This window comes from Clupea harengus, chromosome 2, assembly GCF_900700415.2.
Source record: "Clupea harengus chromosome 2, Ch_v2.0.2, whole genome shotgun sequence".
NCBI classification, from domain to species: domain Eukaryota; kingdom Metazoa; phylum Chordata; class Actinopteri; order Clupeiformes; family Clupeidae; genus Clupea; species Clupea harengus.
Window position 1 is genome coordinate 30044657 of NC_045153.1, and position 22801 is coordinate 30067457.

Below are 22801 nucleotides of genomic sequence, written 5' to 3' on the forward strand. Positions count from 1 at the left end.
AAATGAAATGCAAATCTTAAATTCATAGATGATATGGATATTTCTAATTATCCTCCATTGTAGACGAATGAATGCTTTGTTGCAACTTGTTGCCTGGCATTGCAGAACTCAGTCCATTTCACAATTTTCATGTCTCTCCATTTTGCACAGAATGTTCACCTTCAAACAGTATTAGTAATTTCCAGTTCATGATTTGAAAACAATAGAGAAAGGAAATAAGCATTCATGGTGATGGTCCTATTGTCACACTGTGGAATGCCACCTTTTGAAAGCAAGCTATAGAGATACATTGTTTTGGTCAGTGTTTGACTCCCCACTCACAGGGGCATGTGCATGCGCTTTTGCACACAGAGACTCAAATTCACACCCTAATGGTTCTTAGTCATTTCTCTTTGATCTCATGCATTACTGGAAGATGCAATTTGACAGAATCAGTGGCTAAATAATTGAAAGGAGATCAGTCTGTTAAAGAACCATGTAAAGACGGGCTGTTATACCACTCCACTTCCACTGTGCCACGTGTCTCTTCAGCCAGACTGATATCTTTGATTAGTGGAGAATGATTTCAAGAGTGTCATTTCTCTAGATAAAAAAAGCACTTATAGACTGTTTCTGTTTACCTCTCCACCTACATACAGTTTTGATATAAAATTCATAGCAGCAAAATGTCATGATAACATGTTTCTTACTTTAATTGTGGAATGTATATGTTCCTTTCTGGGCTAGCTCATGCCTGCACCCTGGAATGCTCTCAAACAGGGGGCTAGTCGAGACATTAATTAGTCGGTAAAAGAGTTAGTCTCTAAATGTCTTTCTGATGCACTCCATTTTGTGGAATTACCCAATAAACAGGTACATAACTTCCCCCTCAGTCCAAGAGGCCAAACACAAAGAGGGCCCATTGTACAGTTTGAGGCTTGTGCTATTGCAATGCAGGGCTCTCTCTAACGGCTATTCTGCTGGCATTAGAAATCCACTCACAGCTCATAATGCCTTCAGCATGGGCTCCAGAATCGTGTAAAGGCAGCGAGTGTGACTGAGAGGAGGACGAGGCCTGAATACTGATGGCCTCATTCGGAGTCGGGTGGTAGACACCACCTCACTGACCTGTTTCCTGGAGGGAGCGCATCAGTCACACCTGATCCGTACCTCCATCTGAAGGACCTCCGTTTACCACAAAATAGTTGGGACTGATGCCGTGTGAAACGCCTTTGCTTGATTGATTACTGAAACAAGAGCCTTTGTGAACGTGAGTTTACTGCCGTTGCTTCTGCATACTCCATCGTTGTAAGTGTGGTCTGCTTAATGAACTATGATGGCTTTGGTGGATAATCCTGCTCATTTTGCATGTGTATACATGTAGCTTCAGATTCCAGTACACACACACACGTTCCGCTCAGACATAACCACACTTAATGGCTTTTCAGCTGCTTGTATAGAAATCCTGTTGATTGTGACATTTGGTGTTTTATTTTTCTATGCATGTATAGCATGTTTACTTTTTGGCATGGTGTCAAGATATTTTGTGGCCATAGCATGATAAATAATTGTTTCATTGTATACAATAGTATTTTGTGTGCAACAGCATGTTGCATGCAACATTAAACTTAAACATATACCATCTTGAAAAAAAACTTAACTTGTAATAATTTATTTTTTGGCAAATTACATTTGACACAAATTTAATTAATTTCAACACTCACAGCACGCATTCCAAAAATGGCAGATATATTACAATGAATCAATATGGCTTTGTAATGGCAAAATTAAAAACTTCAAGTGCCAACTGAGATCACACCTTTGAACTATACAGACATCAGCAGAAGCAGTTTCATCAGAAGTTCCCTTTTGTGGCTTTAGATTTTTCTTTAATGTCTTTAAATTGTGCCATCTGTACACTAATAAATACCCATGACAAAACAACAAGAGCAGTTGAGCACAAAAAGAATTAAAAACGATAAAGAAAAGATTGTGAATACATAAGACACCAAAGGGTACTCAAAGGCAGAGCTGCTGTAAGAGACACGTAGACTTTGCAGTTTTAATGGCAACCAAACTTAATTTTAGTGCTTTAAAGGTGGGGTCAGCAATACTAATTCTTAAGATCTTTTTTTTATAACATTTGCTGAAACTGCTCAATACAGTATATATTCTGAGTAAAAGAGCGGGGCAAGAACAAGCAGTGGTGAGTTCAGCTTTCTAAACAAGGAAGCAGCCCACCACCCGAGTCAGGTTAATGATGTACCAGTCATGGTGTCTCAGCCAAGCCAGCACATGAGCAGGGTCAGTGACTCTGCAGTGAACAATGAGGGGAGGGGCGTATGTATTTGGCTGTTGAGTTTCAAAACAACTGTAACTTGCAAGTATGACTGACTCCACCTTTAAGTGCAATAGCGGGAGACATACAGAAATAGAGAGAGAGAAGAGAGGTGTCTGTGAAACCGTCTTTGCACTCCCGTCGCTGCTCCCTCTCTTTCTGAAGGCCTCACCAGCGTGCCACTTGGCTGGTGTAGTCCTCGGTGGTGGCTGCTTCGGGGAGCCCCGTGTCCCCTCGGGGCCACTTGGCCCTCTGCTCCCTCAGCCAGCGCCGCTCCTCGCGCCTCTTGAGCCGGTCCTCCTGGTGCTCGCGCTGCCGCGTGAACTGGAAGCGCTGCAGGAACAGGTCCTTGGCGAACTCGTAGAGCTGCACGTCCAGGTAGTTGAGCTCCTCGATGCGGCGGCGCACGGCCTCGCTGATGTCCACGTTGGAGGCGCGCGTGCTGTTGATCTGCGTGAAGGCCGAGATGAAGCGCAGGTGGAACGTCCGCTCGAACAGGTACTGCGTTTTGCGCTGGAACTCCGTCAGGCCGTAGAAGGCCATGTTCTTGAGGTTGGTCATGGCGCTGGCCAGGAGGATGTCGTTGCGCTCGCTCTCGTTCATGGATGAGAGGTTGTAGCAGCCCACCAGGCTCAGGTCGGCCAGCATGCGCACCTGCCGGTTGTTGGCTAGGTTGGAGGGGCAGTCCATGAAGGCAGTCAGGGGGACACCTGACCAGTCATCGCCGCTGTAGCAGTTGGGCAGCTCGTCCTGCGTCGGGGAGCGGCCGTCACACATGTGCAGTGAAGTCTTCCAGGTGGCGCCGCGCTGAACGTGCTTCCACTCGCTCAGGAAGCGGGACACCGGGTCTCTGAGCATGGTGATGTAGTAGTAGTTTCTGCAGTGGACACATGGGCACACGAGTCAAGAGAACCGAGGTTAATGGTATTCTATATTACCAACCATCACATGAACAGTTATAGTGACTAGTTAAAGGTGCAAAAGAAAACCTTACATCTCATAGCTTTCAAAATAATGCATTTGCCAATAATCAACATTGTGAAAGACACTAAGCATCTCATAATGTCAAAACTTGAAATCCATAACAACGAACCATGAACATGTTTTAATAGTGTACACCCTACAATTTGAATGATTTGAATGATTTGATTTCTGTCCAATGCACTCACAACAAAGTGTTTCACCCATCAATCAGCCCCTAAACTCTGTTTTCCTTCTTCAGAAGAAAAATGTATTCCACTGGCATTTTAGTGGAGAGGCGGTTAAATGAAACACATTCTTTTTACACACATCACTGCCTCTCCTCCAGAGAGAGAGCCTATCTCCTCAATCCTTGTAAGCCCTGGGACAGCCAGTGAACATGGAAGAAAAACGAGGAAGCTTTTTTCAATTCATCAGTTCTCCGCAGTGCCGAGGAGGACATTTGTAGGACAGCAGCACGCCACTGGAACCTGAGGCGACGGCAAGCAAACAGCAATCAGCCAACTTCCATATAAAAGTTATGCATGTCACACAGCCATCGACAGCTGTGTTGAGTCACAAACTGTGATGAATTGTTTACTGACACACTAAACCTGTTTTAAAAGTCTCTTATCTGTCGCTTGCCAGCATCTTGAAGCTAGCGTGAGCAAAAATGACAGCTGATGCCAATCTCCACTATGGCCACAGGTCTAGTATTATGGAGTGGCTGAGGATTTAATGAGGTGGAATCGGACGGACACACAGACAGCCCCACTGTGGGTGTAGCGAAGCCCACAGCAGCAGAGAGGCAGGTGTTGGCTGGACAGGCCCCTGCCCAAAGGTGACGTCCTTGGGCTCCCTGTGAATACTGAGTGAGGGAGTGGAAGGCTGTGAAGAGCGATCAGAATAAATTGGAATCTACTGCTGGGACTTTTACATCCTAAGCGCTCTCGCTCTCTCTTTTGTCAGTCATTCACTCACTCATCCTCTTTTTCGCTTTACTGTTTTGAGCCCCCCTTAGAAAGGTGCTGCAAGGCACAGATGACTTCCAACTGATGTCTAGATGGTAACACTTCTATTGGGAATGATATATGTTTTCTAGTATCATGACCTGAGACTCAACCAGAGGACTTTGTTGATTCTCTGAGCCTCTGGGTCAGACCTTGATTCTCACTTTAAAGTTCATCTTAAAAAAATTAAGGAACTTAAGGGGGTATTAGCTGTTATTCACCCATTTTAGCCAAAGGAAAGTTTTGTTCTATAAATAATCTGATTGCCAGATTCTGGTCAGACTTTTGATAGGTTAGGTAACACCTTGGAGCATGTATTTCCACTGCTAGTTTTTGTACATACCTTAACTATAACTATATATATATTTTGAGGTACATGCACCAGTCAAATAGTCACCCACTCTCTCTCTCTCACACACACACACACACACACACACACACACACTAGAGTTTGAGACAGCCATGTCACGCTGGGAGCTGTGATTAGTACCCTGCTAGCGGCAGCTGTATGCTGGCTCTTCCTCTCAGGAGTGGGTGGACGTCAGCAGGCACACTCTCATTAGCCTGTCTTTGGGACATAAACACATGCAGCAAGTGTAGCCAGCGCGAGCCCACTGCAAAAAAAAAAAGATCAGTGGCGAGCACCATCAGTGTCAGAGAGCATTAGCCTCAAACTATCTGACGGGTTTCGCCTCTGTGAGCACCAAGCAATTCAGGAGAGAAACATCTCACTCAGTTCACAGCACAACATCCGGTTGGAGATATGTCCCAGATAGAGTAAATAAGCTCCAGATAAAGTAAATATGTCCCAGAAACACATATACATAAACATATATCCCTCCAGCGGTCTACTGACTAATGGAGAAAACAAAGGGAAATGACGTGCCTTGTGATGACTCCACAAGCCCTAACTGTGGATTAAACTGAAAAGTGGTTAATCATGCATTAATAATGAATGGGGAGGCATATTGCATCTCAGTGGGCTTCAGCTGCATTCTATCCAGATGCCGCCGCATATCTGGAGTGGAGAGCCGATAGAGAACGGACCACTGAGTGAGGAAAGAGAGCTGCAACAGATAGATCGCACCCGCTATTTACACACATTCTCCTCCCAGACTGGAGGGATTAAAGCTTAGAGAACAAAAGAGATACAGTTACACTCTGCTTCAAGGTGTGCCCGTGTTCTATCTATTTTGTTTTCTCAGTGGATTTCATGTGTGACATGTGGATCAGATACTTCAAAAGACTCAAAGAGGTGTTAGAAGAATGTTCAGGTCAGCTCTAAAAATACAAACAGAGGCATGTGGGGGAAAAAGTCATACAAAAAAAGCTTTTTCACATCGGAGTTATCCATTAATGCAGGTCAGAGGACAGCTGACTATTACCGGGTGCCTTTCTGTCACATCTTTATAAAGGTAGAGCAGAGAAAAATGGCAATTTGAATGGTGAAAGGTTAAGTAACATTGTTATGAAAGGTCTTTTAGAAATTGCAGGTCTAGTGGTACAGTAAAAATTGTGACAAGAATGTATTCACTGAAAAATGTAATTGAAAGTGTTGGATGGACATGGTGAGTTTTCCAGGCAAAATGAGGGAGTCCAATCAGCTGCAGCCAGTCAAGCTCTAGGCTCTAGGCAGGGGCCACAGCTCCTTAGCCAAGGCAGAGCCAGTGGCATGGCCCTCTGCATTTTAATAGCCTGTAATTAGCCTGCGTGCCTTGATTTCAGACTTCTGCTGCCCCCTGCCTGATTGCAGGCTGCCGAGAGACAAACCCTGCAGTTCACCTTGGCCCATGTTCCCCTGGTCGTGCTGTTTGAGCTGAAGGAAATGTGCGGAGGTGCTTCGCTTCATTTTGTTGACCAAATTTCACAGATGCATGGTCTGCATAAATTGTAGTTTCTCAGGGGACTATTGCGGTGCTCAAACAAATAAACAAAGCAAACTTTGTCCCATCGCTCCAACAAAGCGGGCCTTCAGAGATCACATAAGTAACATTTTTACATTAATGTGCCTCTGTCCCCCGAGGAATGAAGACTGAGATATCACAGTGCCACACTTGGATAAAAAAAAAGAAATAGCTTTGATCCTTTTGTTTGCTAAAATGCTGCTGCAGTCTGTTGGCTTTAGAGAGGAAATGGTTAGCACACATAAAATGTCACTTTGTGTTGCTCAGCAGATTAAACTCAATCAACACCTGTTTTCCTTTTTCTTTCTTTCTTTCTTGCTTTCATCATACGATGTCATGAATATGCAGCGGGATCTTCTGCCCAGTGCGCTTGGCCATTTCAGATGTTCTCTCTGCTTTTCATCTCGGGGCTAGCGAGTGCTCAAAGTGCTCAAGCTCCAGATGAAGCCAGCCTGTCTGGGCTGCACCACCACTGGGCAGTCTCACATGTACACAGGCATCTCCTCCACCAGACAGGGGAGAACAGGAGAATCTCCTGCCCATCGTTTAAGGCAGTACCTGGAGATCAGAACATCACTCAATCCTTGCAGGGAATGGGTAGGAAGAGCACAGTTCTCATCCATAACCTGAAAGTAATATCAGGTAACAAAAGCATCGTCTGCTCTGAAATTGAGAAATATATACTCCATCATGAAATATATATGCATATACATGTATATAATATATATATATGTCTTTTGTTGGTATAGTTGGCATGGTCTGTAGTATGTAGGTATAGGTGTGACGTACATGTGTGTTTAAAATGGACCTTATGCAGAGAAGCATCAAAACTAAAAGTCCACTCACATTCTTCCTATCATAAATCATCGTTATAGATTTAACATGTCGGCAAAATCGCAAACACGATTCTGTAGAAAGATACATCAATTCAGTCTAGTTTAAATTCTCAAGTGTTCCTGTCAGTAGGAGAGTGCATTTACTGCCAGTAGTTTAAGAGCTATTGTGGACAGAGAAAACATATGCTTAAAGAAATTGTAACGAGTATGTTCTATTTTTGCAGACCAATTCAAACCACTAAGGTATATTTGAAATGATGACTATTCTAACAATAGTAAATTAACAACGTGTTGGATAATTAATCCCACAAGTGTTTAGATGGTAATGGAAATGCTTACTGACCACCGACTCCAACTGCATTATTGTAAGTCTCTGTATCTTTCCTGACTGATACTGCAGCAACAAAGGCTGTGTTTGAAGTCTGCTTATCCCACCTCCAGGTGGGCTTTAAACTGTGTGTTGAGTTTTCCTTCCAGCCTCTCATTGACTGCGCCAACGGAGCTGTCACCTGATTTCCCAGCCAGGCTCAAGGATTGCTGCCCCAGATGAACCTTTAGGGCGTAGTGATTGACAAGCAGGCTACATGCCTTGAAGGTCATGTGGTCAACAGCCAACACACTAAAACTTGCAATGAAAGGTCACTGCACCTGACAGCGTAGGCTAGGATAACACTGTGCTTCGAAGTGACAGAGCAATAAGCGGAAAGCACTACCAATTACCAAGAGGCTGGCCATAGTAGCTATTTCTCTCACATGTGTATGTGTATATGTTTGTATGTGTGTGTGTGTGTGTGTTGGGGGGGCGGGGGGGGGTGGGCAGTGCAGAGCTGGCATCCATTAAAACCTCACATCCTCTCCCCAGCGTTCTCTCCAGTCCAGCTCGTGCCCCCATTATTCTAGTCCAGCGTGGGCCAGGTGATAAATACAGAGCTGTAGAGGCAAAGGATAGAGCACGAGGAGGATTTGGAGCCGCTAGTGTTGCCCCTGGCCAACAGGCTGCAAAATTCCCATTAAACTTCAGAATCTCTCAAGCCCTCAGGCTAAGCATAACAAACTGGAGTCTACACATTGTGGTCTGCACCAACACACATTCCATGCTGGATTCGGCCACTGGCAGGGGACGGTGTCTGTGGCTGGTAGACTGCATGAAACACGAGGAGGATGATGGACAGATATTACACTCTAAAGCTCAATCTGTTCTAGTTGTGATGTTGCTGTTGTATTTTATTTCACATGCCCAAGCATGTCCCTGTATGTACAATTTCATGGCGTGCACCATTTTGTATGTTTAGAAGCCCTGACCAGTCTTGCCCTCTCACTGTCTTTTGTAATGAAATGCACTCATATGAACATAGAGTGAATACCTTGGGTAAAAACAAGGAGGAATGCCAAAGATCCCAAATCCATCATGGTGAGGTAAATGGTTAATGTATTATTGTGCTTATCTGTGTTTTGCGTTCACCTCCTCTTTCCTGAATCCATTCCTAAGTGACAGAGATAACATGACAACACTCCAAAGTTATTTGAAACCTGCATTGCAAATCATACTTGAAATGTTTTCTTCTGAGGTGACTAATAACAGATGCCTTTGAGAGTACAGTGCATACTGGATTGTGTTGAACCCCATATCACTCTAATAATAATAATAATAATAATACTTCAATTTTGTATAGCGCTTTTCTATATACCCAAAGTCGCTTTGACATTTTAGGACAAGCAAGACAAGACAACACTAAAATATAACAAAAAGGGTCGGACAACTCTAAGTTTGCACTTGGTAGGAAGTCTGCTATCACGATTATGAATTTAGATAGCAGCAAGCAGGCTCCATCAAATAAGGCACATTGCAGCCTTCATTCCCAGCAGATAGCTGTTGTAGTGGAGAAAGTTACTTCTATAGTTTACAGAAAACATTCAGAGGAAGTTGTGTGTGAAAATCTATGCAACCTGTTTACACAAGGAACTGGAGTGTAGCAATATCTGAAAGGTTTCCAGAAGCCTGTCAACATGAACAAGTATACTCTATAGTATAGAACCAAACAGTTTAGATCATCAGATATGTATTGTGAAAACTCCTGAAGTGGGAAAGGGATTTGACTGTATACTATGAATTGTGCTAGACATTGCAATTTGACGTGTGTGCACCAGAGGACTCATGTCTGCAGTGAATAGGTATGTATTACCAAACAGAGTCACTTTTGCCTGAGCTACTTCCATAGATATAAAATAGAGTTCTTGAAGATGTTCAAGGTTAAGGATGATAATATATACAGTACAAATATAGAGTAAAAAGACACCCTCTGTGGCACGGATGTAGATTTATCATATTTATCAATCTACTAATGGACTTCAACAAAATACATTAACTGTATGTTGTATAATCTTCACAGATATTACACAGACACAAGTACTACTGATCAAGGATGAAACTATGGCAGTATGAAACTGGTTCACAAAGCCTTACCATCATTCTAGGTCCATTAATACCTCAACTGAAGCTTTCATTTGCTCAGAATAAGCCTAACAAAGGCAATTCAGCTTCTGCATTAAAAACACATAAATGCTCCCCAGTATAATGGCATGCTAAACTAAAAGACAGTCCTCCAGGTTTTGCCATTAAATCGTTTACATCATTAGAGAACTATGGCCGCAAGGGTAATTTCTACCTCAGAATATTCTCCCCATGACATATTTCACATTTGAATGAAAGGATCTAATAGATAGCTAATTGCTCAGCTGATGGCCTCGCCATAAAATAGATAATAATCAAAATGTTGGGTGTTCATTTGCAGAATGCCTAATGATAAGCTCCTACTACCAGTCCATTTTCGAGGTTTGCTTTTCCCTCTCAGAGATGTGTTCAATGGGTGCTTACTCTAAAGCTCAGCATGGAAGCACACACCAGAAAAAGAATGGAATGAGATGAATCAGTTGTTGAACATCATTAAGGGATCTGATCATCCAAGGATCATATTGTTATCTTTCAATGATGTTGAAAGAGCTGTAATCTGCACTACTTTTCTCAGTTACAAGTACATCTCCCGAATCATCCTTAACATTTTCAGTAAGTGCATTTCTCAAAACAATTTGTACAAACAGCATCTCATAATAGATCACCTGGAGAAGCCCGTAACTCACTTAAAATACTCAAATGTAGGCTAAATAATGATGTCAATGTATGTCTCAGTTTCACCTAAATGCAGGTCTTTTTGTCATGGTTTGTAACCAAGACAGTCAAAACACCTAGTCAGGCGAGTGATCCGTTCACACGACTGCATTTCTGCTGCTCCGGGGTATAATTGGCAGACAGGAAGAGAGGGATGCCAGTTTGCTTGAACCACAATCTGTCTCAACTGATATCTCCTATCTGCATCAAAACCATCCCATTAACATCCTCAAGACTGCCAAGGTCTCCGCGTCCACCCACTGCTGCATTGGAACAGTTGGTATGGTTCACTGGAGAAGAAGCATTAAGGACGATCTCTCATTTGCGTGAGTTCTTTTTTATCACACCTCAACAGCGATGGTGGGTTTAAATGCTCCTGCCCAGCAACTCATATATATATGAGATATACTCAGCAGTATAGACCTGCATAAGACCTGCAGAAGCGCACAGAAATATCTGTTGTCAATGTCTCTGTTCAAAACAATACTACAAATTACAACCCCTGTTTGTATCCCTGATTGGTGTCTTACAAGCATTTATTGCCCATTTTACAGACGCTTTTATCCAAAGCGACTTACAAGGATGTATACACATTTTTTACATTTACACTGATGGCACACTGCACATTAGGAGCAATTTGGGGTTCAGTGTCTTGCTCAAGGACACTTCGACAGGGAATCGAACTAGTAACCTTCTGATTACTAAACGACTTCTCTACTTCCTGTACCACTGTCGCCCTGTACCACCCAAATCATAATTACCATGCTACGAATAACATACTTGAACATATACACACACCTCAGCATAGACCGTGTATATAAATAGACAGATTATAAATGAAGAATGTTAATGCATGCTTCACTTGATGACGCGAAGGATGAAATGATCTGTGTGTTGCTTGTGTTCGCCCCTGAGGCAAGGTGAGAGTGTTTTACATTGCAACAGCTGTGTCTGACCTCCCATGAGCTCGTCCTGTTGAGAGTGCCCTTGCTCCGTGAGACAGTGAATGAGACTGCAGGCAGCATGGATCTATCTCTCCTCCATTCCCTTCTGTCATGTCCTCTTTCCAGCCTTCCTCTCCTCCCCTCCGTCTCTCCCCCTCTTTCTCTCTCTCTCTCTCTCTGACTACTCCTTCCTCCTCTCGTGGTGCACACATGCCTAGAAGCATGCATTATTTGTAACAGATATCGTTCCCTAATGGTATCTCCCCTCCCTGTGGCAGCCCGTAATGGACCGTTTTTGAGACTCTCTGCATCTTGTTCCCTCCTTTGATAGTGACGGAATGGGGACAGTGTGTCACCTGGGAAGAGATGTGCAGAATGAGGAGCCCCTTCATTTACTTGTCAGAAGGCTGGCATAAGAGGCACTTGACATGGTGTGCATTCTGAAAAACGCTTGTACTGGAAAAAAAAGGAGTATTCCGTCAAATCATGTAATCACATTCTGGCACTTTGAAAGTAGCTCTGTCCTCATACTATCCAGTTATGATTGAGGGATGAATCTGAAAGCTGGTAGAATCACACAGGCTTGTAGACAGGCTTGTAGAGCATCAGCACCATTGGTGGGCTGGTAGTCAAGGAGGAGGCGTGTGGTCCAGAGATGTCCAGACAGACAGAGGTAATCTGTGGGACTCCAGAGTGAGCATGCTGGCTGCACTTCAGAGCTTGTCTCTCTGTGGAACATGGGAAAGCACTTCAAATGGAGCTACATGCCTATGGATTTGCTGGCTGTGTGCAGAGCCGTTTGAAGAGCAAGCAGACGTAATATTTCTATACAATCTGACGTATATTTCATGTAATCTATACATTTACTGGACACACATTTAATTATTCAGTGTATATATATTTACAATAAAGTCACAAAAATACCTGCTCCAAGGTCCTCAGGAGACTGGTTACTACAATGTATCAACTACTATCTATCCCAAATTCTGAAAAGGCATTTAACATTTAACTTTCTACCGAAAAATAAGAAGAGTTTTTTGTGATTAGGTATTATAGTTCAATATTACAATAAACCATCATTATAATTCATTATTCATGATTAATTAGACATTGCTATGGATTCTTGATTCATAATTGATTCTGATCCAAAATAGAGAGCCTGTTGATTAGTTTCCAGCAGTCTGAATTTTTTAGCCTTTTTAGGCTATTTTCCCCATCCATTTAAAATGGAGTCGATGTGAATGCTCCATTGATCATTGCAATGATGTACTGCGTGTGCTTTAGAGAGAAAACCCAACAACTGCTGAACATGTATACTGGAGGAAAGTGATTACTATGCACGTTTGTCTGAGCAGTGCTTTGAGTTGCCTATATTTCATCCCTTCTTCCCCATTAAAAGCTTTCTTTATGGTGTGTCACATATTCTCCTTTCCCTCCTGTGATAGCTGCTGAAATGAATGGTGTTTCATGTTGATAAAATGGGGCCAAGCACAGAGCACTCAGTTCAGCATGAAACTTCATAGGAATAAGCAATCTCTGTTGCCCGCTTGTAGTATACCGTACACAGCTGTTCATTTATCTGGCTGTTATAGACAATTATCAGATACTCATGAAATGGAAATAATGAAGTACTGGCGGTTGTCTTTGAGGGTAGCTTTAATGAAAGCATAAATGCATTGAAATATGAAGGCATAGCTGTCCTCTTGGGTTAAGAACCAAAAAGGTTCTTCCTACCAAGTGCAAAGTCCTGCTAAATTTAAAACAAGTGTGTCTGTATACGTCCAGAATCACAGCCTTATCAGATTTAATAAATTCACCAACTTCACCTAAGAGTCGACTGATGATGATGAACGTGAATGTTATTTATTTGAAGGAACAATTAGTATACCTATCACTTGGATCGAGAATTTGACTGAGTGATAATATTTAGCCTCTATGTATTCCACATTGTAAGTCAATATAGGGACGACAGGAATTATAGAGCACATGAAAAACATTCCTGTATTTACCTCTATCAAAAACCTCCCATTAACACACCGATAAAGCTACAACAGCACCATAGTTTGTGAGAGAGGAGGCACTAAAGGTTAGAGCCAATCAAATAGGGTTTTGTAAAGATTGGGAAAATATGTGTATTGCCACAACCACAAGAACAAATGACACAATGTTCTGGTATACGACACCCAGAGTGATTCCTCCTAGACATAGTAAACACGTCTCCATGTAAAGGAGTGAGGGGTCTAGAAAAGACTCATATTGGCCTTCTAGGAAAATAATGGCTTTTAAAGACTGAAGGGAGGGCTGGATTGTGCACACCGTAAACCCCATTATTCTCCCCAGCACCTAATTCTGGTAATTATTGGCCTGGCGGTCCAGCTCTGTGATGGCTGGAGTTCAGGCGGCGGACATGAAAGCAGTGGCACATGTCCCCAGGCCTCCAGCACTGGCACTGATTGGACTTACTTCCGCTTCACACCCTCTGTTTCTGCCCAAATGCGATCTTTCCATATACTTAATGTACCATTTACACTGTCACAATAACAACAAACCAGTAGGGCCTGGATGGAGATTTGGGCTCGGAACTCATTTACTGTGACATCGAGTGCTTTGTGAAGGACACTCTAAATTCCGATGGCTTGCTGAGGGAGAGAGGACGCCGAGGCTGAAATGGAGGAAGAGTGTGTGAGAGAGCGAAAGAGAGAAGTCCTGGCCGGGAGAAGCTCTAATCTCACGTCTGACTGAGGGGGGGTTCAGAGCTGGTCCCCCCGCTGGCCTGGGCTTCTAATCCCCCCCTCTGCGATGGTTAAGGGGAGGGTGGATAGAGGGCGAGTGTGTGTGTGTGTGTGTGGATGTGTGTGTGTGCTTGTGTGCAGAGGTATTGACAATATTTATATCTATATAGTATGTGTATATATGTGTGTGGAGGGGGAGAAAGCGTTTGTAAGTGTAAATATATATTTATATATGCAATTTGATTGATTCTGTATAAGTGTACACTGTGTGTGTGTGTGTGTGTGTGTGTGTTTGAATGTGTATAAGGTCTATGTTTAGGTTGTGTGTGTGTGTGTCTGAGGTGAATGTGTGTGTGCCTGTTCACCGTCTGCATCAGCTCAAAGAGCAGAGCCCAATCAGGCAGTGGACTCTACAGACATCCAGCCTCTCTCCAAAGGCTCTCCCCACCACCACTCACCCCTCACCCCTCCTGCACCTCTCAGTGAGCACAGCGAGGGCCAATGGTGTGTGAAAGGTCTGCTGGGGTGGGGAGGTGGGAGTGGGTCTTAAGACAGGCTCTGCCATGGATCCAGAGATAATGGTACACAAACAGCATAAAATGCACCATATGTGTCTAGAGAACGAGGAGATCTGAAGACACATCCTGTTCCCTTTCAACCAATACAGAACATTTATAATCATTTCAGAGCTGTGAGAAACACATATAGCCGCCTTGAAAAGCGTTTAATGACCTGTCAAATATTCAAGCTAGTCTTCTCACTGAAGATTCACTCGTGTATGTTACAGTTGCTGGATAGGAATTCACTAAGGCATTAAATTAATCATTTGATTGGTGGACCACAAATAATAGCCACACTGATTCACTTGGCTGTGTATATTTTTGTGTATAGTGTTGGCATATGTTTTATACAACTACAAGTCTTTGATATGTTTTGATGTCAAACTACATCTGATTTGGTTCAGGGTATTCCCCCAAGCACTGTCGCCTGAGAAACAGAGCCTTACATCAAAAAAAGATCTCAGTTTGCAGATGGCCAAAAGAGTACAGCGAGGAACTGTAGAAGGCTCTCTGTAAATGATATTGCCATTTGTGATTCCCCAAAATGAAGGATCATTTTTTACCAAATATATCTTTCCATTTTAATACGCTTTACTCACTGGCTTGGGTCTCTGGTGCTTCTGGGTACAAGATGCTTTTACCACTCATATGATAACTGCGTATTAATAATTCATTCCTACTTCTTTCTCTGGTGTCCATGAAAATACATTAAAGACTCCCACCCATCCTAACCTGCTCCTGTGAAAAGCTCTCAATGGTTACACCGAGCAAGGTCAAGTGTGTTTTAACAACAGTTTGTTTGCACGTGTCTCAGTCACTGTAAAAATAAAAACAAACGTAAGGCTCATACATTTGAAATAAATGGCAAGAAGATATGTGAAAGGACACCATCTTAATGCCTCTCTTCGAGTTTGAGAAGCGACTTCAAAGTATGTCTGTGTGTCATTCAAATAGGCACCATCAGCGTCCTGTTGGACCTTGGCCTTGCTGGCTGTGCCCTGCGCCATGAGGGACAGCAGCAGAGGAGAGGGGGGGAGTAGTGAGCGGAGGAGAGTGGCGGGAGCCTGGCCCTCCTTCCAGTGGTCCAGAGGCTGGGTGCCGGCCTGTGATCAGAGGGCTAATCAAACAGCAGACGGAGAGCAGGGCCCTCAGATGGAACGTCATGAATAATGCACACGGCTGACAGGCTTCCCGAGACAGAGGGGACACTGCCACAAGCCACAGAGGAGAAGGAGGAGGATGGATTCTTTTACCTGCGCCACAGGGGACCACACCCAGCACAGGACAAGGGCAATGGAGAGAGAGAGAGAGAGAGAGAGAGAGCTGATGCTGTAGCTGATGGACTCCTTCCCCGTAATGACAATCCATACTTTTAAAAAGTATGTTAACCACTACCCCAGGCTGATATTCAATCGATTTCCTGCATTTACTGTGTCGGCTGCACAAGAGAGAGAGAGAAAGCGAGCCAAAACAGGGCCCTGAAACACCCTGGAGATGCCATGTGATTAGCTGTTGGAGCCACACTACTGAGCCAGGCAATATCAGCACCTTGGAGAGTGACACATCAGGCACGTTTCAAATGGCTTCCAGGGGAAATTCACAGATGGCATCAGACCACTTTATTTCAGCACGGGCTCACTGGTCTCCACAGGTTACGTGGGTGCGTTTAATGAAATATTCAGCAGGTTTATTTATCCGACTGAGAGCAGTGGGACACGGGCAGAATGAAAGGGGCTCGTTGTGTGTTTGGCCTCCCTGTGGCCTCGCGGCATCAGCGGCATGTCGAGCACACATCTTTGCGCAAACACTATTAATTGCTGCGGCAAACAGAGAGCATGCCCAAGAGGCTGAGAAACAAAAGACGGGAGAGCGGGGAGAGCTGCAGAGCCCAGCAGACATGGGAAGAGGAAGAGGAAGAGGCTGGGATAGAGGAGGTGCACGGCTCTGATACATTAGGCAATTATTTATACTAGCCTGAGAGAGAGAGAGGGAGAGAGAGAGAGACAGAGAGAGAGAGAGAGAGAGAGAGAGATTACAGGGCGGAAGAAATTACCACCAAAGTGGTCATGTAAATCTAGGCTTTAAAGAGAGAGAGAGAGAGAGAGAGAGAGAGAGAGTATTGGGGCTTGTGTTTGTATGTGTCCTCGATGTGATCAGGCAGAGGTGTGTTGTCAGTGGCGGCTGTCAGTGGCTGTCAGTGGCGGCTTCCTGATGATTCTCGTCAGGGCCACCTATCTGGGGTCAGTGGGCCTGACTGACTGACTGACTGACTGAGGTGTAATCACTCTGGGCTGACTGACTGACGGACTGACTGATTGACTGACTGACGGACAGAGGTGTAATCACTCTAGGCTGACTGACTGACGGACTGACTGACGGACAGAGGTGTAATCACTCTAGGCTGACTGACTGACGGACTGACTGACGGACAGAGGTGTAATCACTCTAGGCTGACTGACTGACTGACGGACTGAGGTGTAATCACTCTAGACTGACTGACTGACTGACGGACAGAGGTGTAATCACTCTAGGCTAATCCCACACACCTCCTCCAAACATACTCACTTCGTTTCAGGTTTCACTCCAGGCAATCAGCTGCTCTGAACACACTCACACTCACAGACACACACACACACACACACACACCCTCACCCTAACACTCACACTCCCCCCCCCCCCCCCCCCCCCCTCCACACACACACACACACACACACTCACACACACACAAAAATAAAATTGCCAATGTCTGCTCCTCGACCAGCACGCCCACCTGCCTTCAGTGGCCATGTGGTCTCCCACCCTGCACTCCTCCCTGGGAGGCCGGGCAGCTCACCGGTGCTGAGAGAGTGAAAACAGCAGGTTGGCTGGAGGTTGTTTGTGCCGTGACTACCCCCGTCAAAGAGCAGCACAGCCTCTGCTTTTATTTCCACAAGACAACGACAGCTTGTCTGGAGTAAACTCCTGCTCAGGAGGACGCATCCACGGAACGCCAGGAAAACCATCATGAAAGATTTACTCCTGCAGGCCCGATCATGTCCAGAGATTTATGCCGGCTCATTTCAATAATTAAGAAAGAAAGTTATTATCAAGTCTCTCATGAATCCGTAAGGGTTTGATGGTGGAGCCTTTGGATACTTTTAGAATGCTCCAAGCACGGTGGGGAGTTCTCCGACTTACTTAGCGAGAAATGCAAAACCACTTTATCTGCATGGCTGAGGCTCAGGTTTATGGCTGACAAACAGTGCTTTAAAAGCCATGTAATTAAATCACCATAGCATGACACCTCCAGCTTCCATTAAACATCACTGTTCCACCCTGCTTGCTTAGAGCTGAGCGCCGGCTTGAGTTTTTTTCCTAAAGCAAATGAAGGCTTCAGCCAGTAATAAAAGTGAACAGATAGCATCAGATGGGGAGTTGTGAGTCAAACGCCCTGCCCGAATGGATCCTGGCCACTTGTAAATTTGCTAGATATCTGAGTAGTGCTTGTAAATACACGAATGGACAATATACTTGGTTTATCACATTTCCAATGCAGATGTATTTAACACTTTAGAGATGCATTCAGATGCCTAGAGCGATGTGATGTATGTTGCTTATAAGACGAGAATCAAGGCAACCGACAGGGGAGTGAGCCTTTTTAGAGACTGACAGATGGAAGCCAAGGCAGAACTGTTTGATGAGGGTTATTCAAAGAGCTCCATTTGTTTGTGCGGAGGTCTTTTCTTTGTAAGTCACAATATCTCCTCAACTGAAGATCTCATCCCGCAAAGCAGTCTTTTGAATAGACTTAAAATACTTGTGTAAAAAATGTGAATCACAGTTGTTGCTCTCCTGTGCAACATTCTGTAACTAACGCACCCTGACAGACAAACATAACCTTTTCCTAAAAAAGATTCGAGCGATTAAAGGATCCTTACAGTTTTCATTTTAATGGATGCTTGTTGCATTCACTCTCTTGTCATTCCAATTCAAGTGCCTTCAAATTACAAACAAATTGGTTCAATATTTGTCAAGACATCCGAGGCATTTGCACAAGTATCTCGATTTAAATCAAGTGCATGAATACCATTACAAATCTGTGGCTAAAGACATGCCTGAAATACCCATCATAGTCTACTAATACTGAGTGTTCTCCAAATGAACTGCCTTCACATTTCAGTTTAAATCTTCCAGTGGATTCTCACAGTAAAGGAGAATATTTATCTGAACAATAACACAATAGGATGTTTGAGAACAAATCAATTAGCTTAACATGAGAGATCTGTTCTGTTTTTAGGCCTCTTTTCATTTGTTAAAATCAATATGCCAAGCTACCTGCCACTTACTTTAATGCCACAGCATTTGTGCCCTATTTGAATGACAACGAAACCCCCAGTCTCAAAGTCACCTGAAATGTCTCTTTCATGCAAAACCATTTTTACCCTCAGGTCTTACATGAAATAGAAGGAGAATAAAAACCCCATGGAAATGTCTCTGAATACCTTTTATTGTTTTTCATTTCGGCCTTTTTCCTCTCTGCTGGCATGCCATTGAGAGAGGACTGCAAATGATTAGAGCCACCTGAATTCCGAACAGTGGACTCATTTAAGCCAGTTAATGATCAGTACCCACAGGCGGAGCTTTCAGAGTGAATGGGAACGAACCAATGGAGATTATCCTTTTAGGGGGCAGCCTGGCTATTTGACTTACATAAGGTCCATGGAACAATGGTTAAAGTGGTGGGGGGGGGGGGATTCTAATTGTTTAAAGTTACAGCGACATCCATAGACACAGGGCACAACCATCACAGCACGTCCTTCCACCACGGTTGGGGGGTGGGGGTGGTAGTCTTTAAGTCTCAGCGTCAAGCCGAGGGAAAGAAACATGACAGCAAAATATAAATTCCCTAACAGTGTGTTCATAATAATGCGGTTAAACCACAACACAGTTTACTTGCATCGCAGTGAAATGCATCACCTCTATTAGGAGCTACTGTTGCTAGACACGACACCTCATTGTTGGGGATGTCTGACCCCTCTTCACGGCCATGGATGTGGTTTGTAACTGGTTACTGCTGAAATTACTGATGCCACAAAGTATTTCCAAGCTGACTCAAGACACAAGTGGATGGGATTGGACACCCCTACATGAGCCTTCTTCCTGATGAGATTCACTGGGGCTTGTGCTAAAATGCTCACAAGGTTTGGAGACCAAAGCGGAGCCTTTAAAGAGAGCATTGCAGTGGAAGATCACAGTGTCACTGATAACAAGCACGAGGTCGAGGCCCTGGTGTAATGGCGATGTTATTGATGTTGCGGTATGCTGTTCGGTTACAGAGGTAAGTCATTTAACCCTCTCTGCGCGCTTGTCTCACAAACGGTGCGGAATTGAAAAACCGTGCGAGGAGTCCAGGAGGATCTGATTGAGACAAACAGATCTGGTTCCAAGGTGATTGGTGACACTCCCTTTGATGAATCTTGCCGTTCTCAAAGCCTCTTTCTGCGTGCTCAATTATTTAGGCCTCTTACACAGAATGGCGATGGCTTCTCCTCTCCCACACGCATGACAATGAAGATTCCAACACGCAGGAGTGAGTGACACAAATTCATATATAATAACCTCCAATAAGCTTTCTGGCCACTGTTTAACCCAGACTTCACCTCTTTATCTGACATCCTCCCTTGCCTGTTGTCTCCCCGTCAAGCCCTTCTGTGGCTCTGATGTTGAACAGCATCATAAGCACATGAACAGAGAACACCTCAGGGCACCCATGCTGGAGCCTCGATCATGGAGCCCACTGAAAGGGCTTCCTGGGACGACAGCAGCTATTCCAGCCTGCTGTCTACTCAGATAGGGAAGCTGAGCGCCTCCGCTGCCTCAGCCTGGTTTGACAGTGATAGCAGTGAAGATCTCTCCCCTCTGCAGTTAAATTATTGAGACTACAAGAGCCAGGTTGTATCAAGAGGGAAGCCAATACCGCACCCACTTTAAAAAACGGAGAGTCTGCAGTTAATCTATGTGATTACAGCGACGGCCCTATTTCCAGATAAATGACACATTCAATGAATGCACTTCTGAGAGGACCGAAGTGAGAAATATACTGCGACCACAATAGCTCTTTCTCTTTTTCACTGGCTTTTTCTGTGATCAGCTATCACAGGGCAGAGTGAAGGGCGAGTGAATAGAGCTTGTTGGTACAGTGAGGCGGCGTCTCTTGCAGAGATGTCTGGGCACCGCGGCAGAATGGATGAGGGAGCGCTAATAACTCTGACCTATTACTACAATCATTACTCTTCCGTCCCCGTGGAACAGCGGGCCAGCCGCCATCTGCGGGCCGTCCTCATTCTCATCCCCCCAGAGCGGCACGGCGTTCTGGGGGGAGTAGGGGAGGTCCCCGCCGGCCTCATCCTGTCCCCGTCCAGTGCCACCGCTGGATGACAAGCCCCTGTCATGTATCCCCGGGTGGATCTGGTAATTGATGTCAGTGTGTGGCTCCGTCTGCGTGTCTGTCTGCGGGGGCCACACGGAGCTCAAGGCCCTGAATGATCGCTCGCTCTGATTGAGGCCGGCTCCTGCGTGGGTTTGCGGGATGCATGCTTAATTAGGGAGAGCGTTGGCTTTCCTCAGTCTGAGATAGAAAAATTGTGTTTGTATGTGTGTGTATGTTTGTTGGTGTATGCATACATGTGAGAGTGTGTGTGTGTGTGTTTGTTGGTGTATGCATAAGTGTGAGAGTGTGTGCGTGTGTGTGTTTGTTGGTGTATGCATAAATGTTCGTGTGTGTGTGTGTGTGTTTGTTGGTGTATGCATAAATGTGAGTGTGTGTGTGTGTTTGTGCATGCATAAGTGTGTGTGTGTGTGTGTGTGTGTGTGTGTATGTGTGTGTCCTTGTCCTCTCCTCATTGCCCTCCTACAATAGGAGCATGAGGCATTCCTCAGTTTTGGGGTGTTCTATCTCTTCATCTGGCATGCCTTCACAGGGGCCGGTCATGCTGTGGCTGTGTGCTGCAATTCAGTAGAGGACGTCATGCGTCTCTCAGTAGGCACACACACACACACACACACACACACACACACACACACACACACACAATGCAGAGCGTTAGGAGAGAGGAGGTAAGCAGACATCGGATTGTACCCTGGCATGTGCTCCTCTGCCTGTGTCTGCCCCTGTGGTGCGGGCACACTACTGCCCCAGTGAGTAATGCACGGGGCCTGGGCAAGGCCAGCTGGAGAGGGCAGGGGCAGTGGAGAGCGTCTCGCTCCTCTGGGCTCTGAGAGCTGGTCAATGAGCTGCCATCTATCTACAGTCAGGAGCCAAATGAAAATGAGCAAGCTAACTAACTTAATGTGTTGAACTCAATTTATAATATCACATTCATATATCCCAGATCAACAGTATGATGTATGGTGTTCATATTTTTCTGTGTACTGGTTCAGTCTAAAATGTTGCAACAAAAATATTGCACATTTAATTATGTGCTAGGGCAAAATGGAAATGAAAAGGAAGGCTATGGATTTCATTTAATTCATTTTTCACTAAGTGTACACTTAAACCGGCACTGTTTTTTTCTTAAACACACCAAAGACCATTACATTTCTAGAAATGGAAGGCTGAAATTGTGGCTAAATTTAGGTATGCATTCACTAGCTGAACATTTGAATGCTAAATCGCACAACATACCAATGAAAGCGTGGCCATCCTCATTGCACTAGACAAAAATGGTTAGTCTGCAATCACTACAGAAAATGACAATACCATCTTAAACACCAATGTAAGTACAGTTTATGTAACATTTTGACTTGCTTGTTTTCATTTAAATGCACCGTTCTCTATGCCTATTTTTTTTTTTTGGTCAAGATATGTGTGCTTATCGTATAATTCTCTCCCAGAGGGATTTCATTAGAGCACACAGACCATTCTTATGCACCCTATGTCCTGGCCCAAGATTAATTCAGTAAAGCAGCATATCACTTAGCCCTGACCTAAATCCTGACAAGAATTAATACCCTATACACTGTTTCCTCAGATTGCTTGAAAGAAAGGAACCACCTGTTCCAGTGTTTTGCCAGTAAAGAGTGTGCTGTGTGTGACCCATTTTATTCAAAAGAATGAACACACACACACACACTCTCCTGCACACAGATGCACCCTCACTCGCACTCCTTCACACACACACACACACACACACACACACACACACACACAGACACACACACACACACACACACACACACACACACACTGTTAGAGGCAGCTGTAAACCACAGCTCACATTGTTAGCGAGAGACACAGCAGGCCTAATATCTCAGACACAGACTATCTCTCCAATTTCCACCCCGGCTCAAAACACCAGGCTTCCCCAAGCTGCACTTTGCCACGTATTAAGTAT

At 44.4% G+C, this 22801-nt stretch overlaps 1 protein-coding gene across 1 annotated transcript in view; it reads right to left on the reverse strand.

Moving 5' to 3' along the window:
- Nucleotides 1–1435: 1435 nt before the first annotated feature.
- The window catches only part of hs6st3b (heparan sulfate 6-O-sulfotransferase 3b), a 47801-nt gene continuing 26435 nt past the window's right edge, over nt 1436–22801 (reverse strand). The window contains exon 2 of the mRNA XM_012825056.3: nt 1436–3194. Within this exon, the coding sequence (XP_012680510.1) occupies nt 2486–3194 (709 nt within the window). The 3' untranslated portion in view covers nt 1436–2485. The remainder of the gene's footprint in view (nt 3195–22801) is intronic.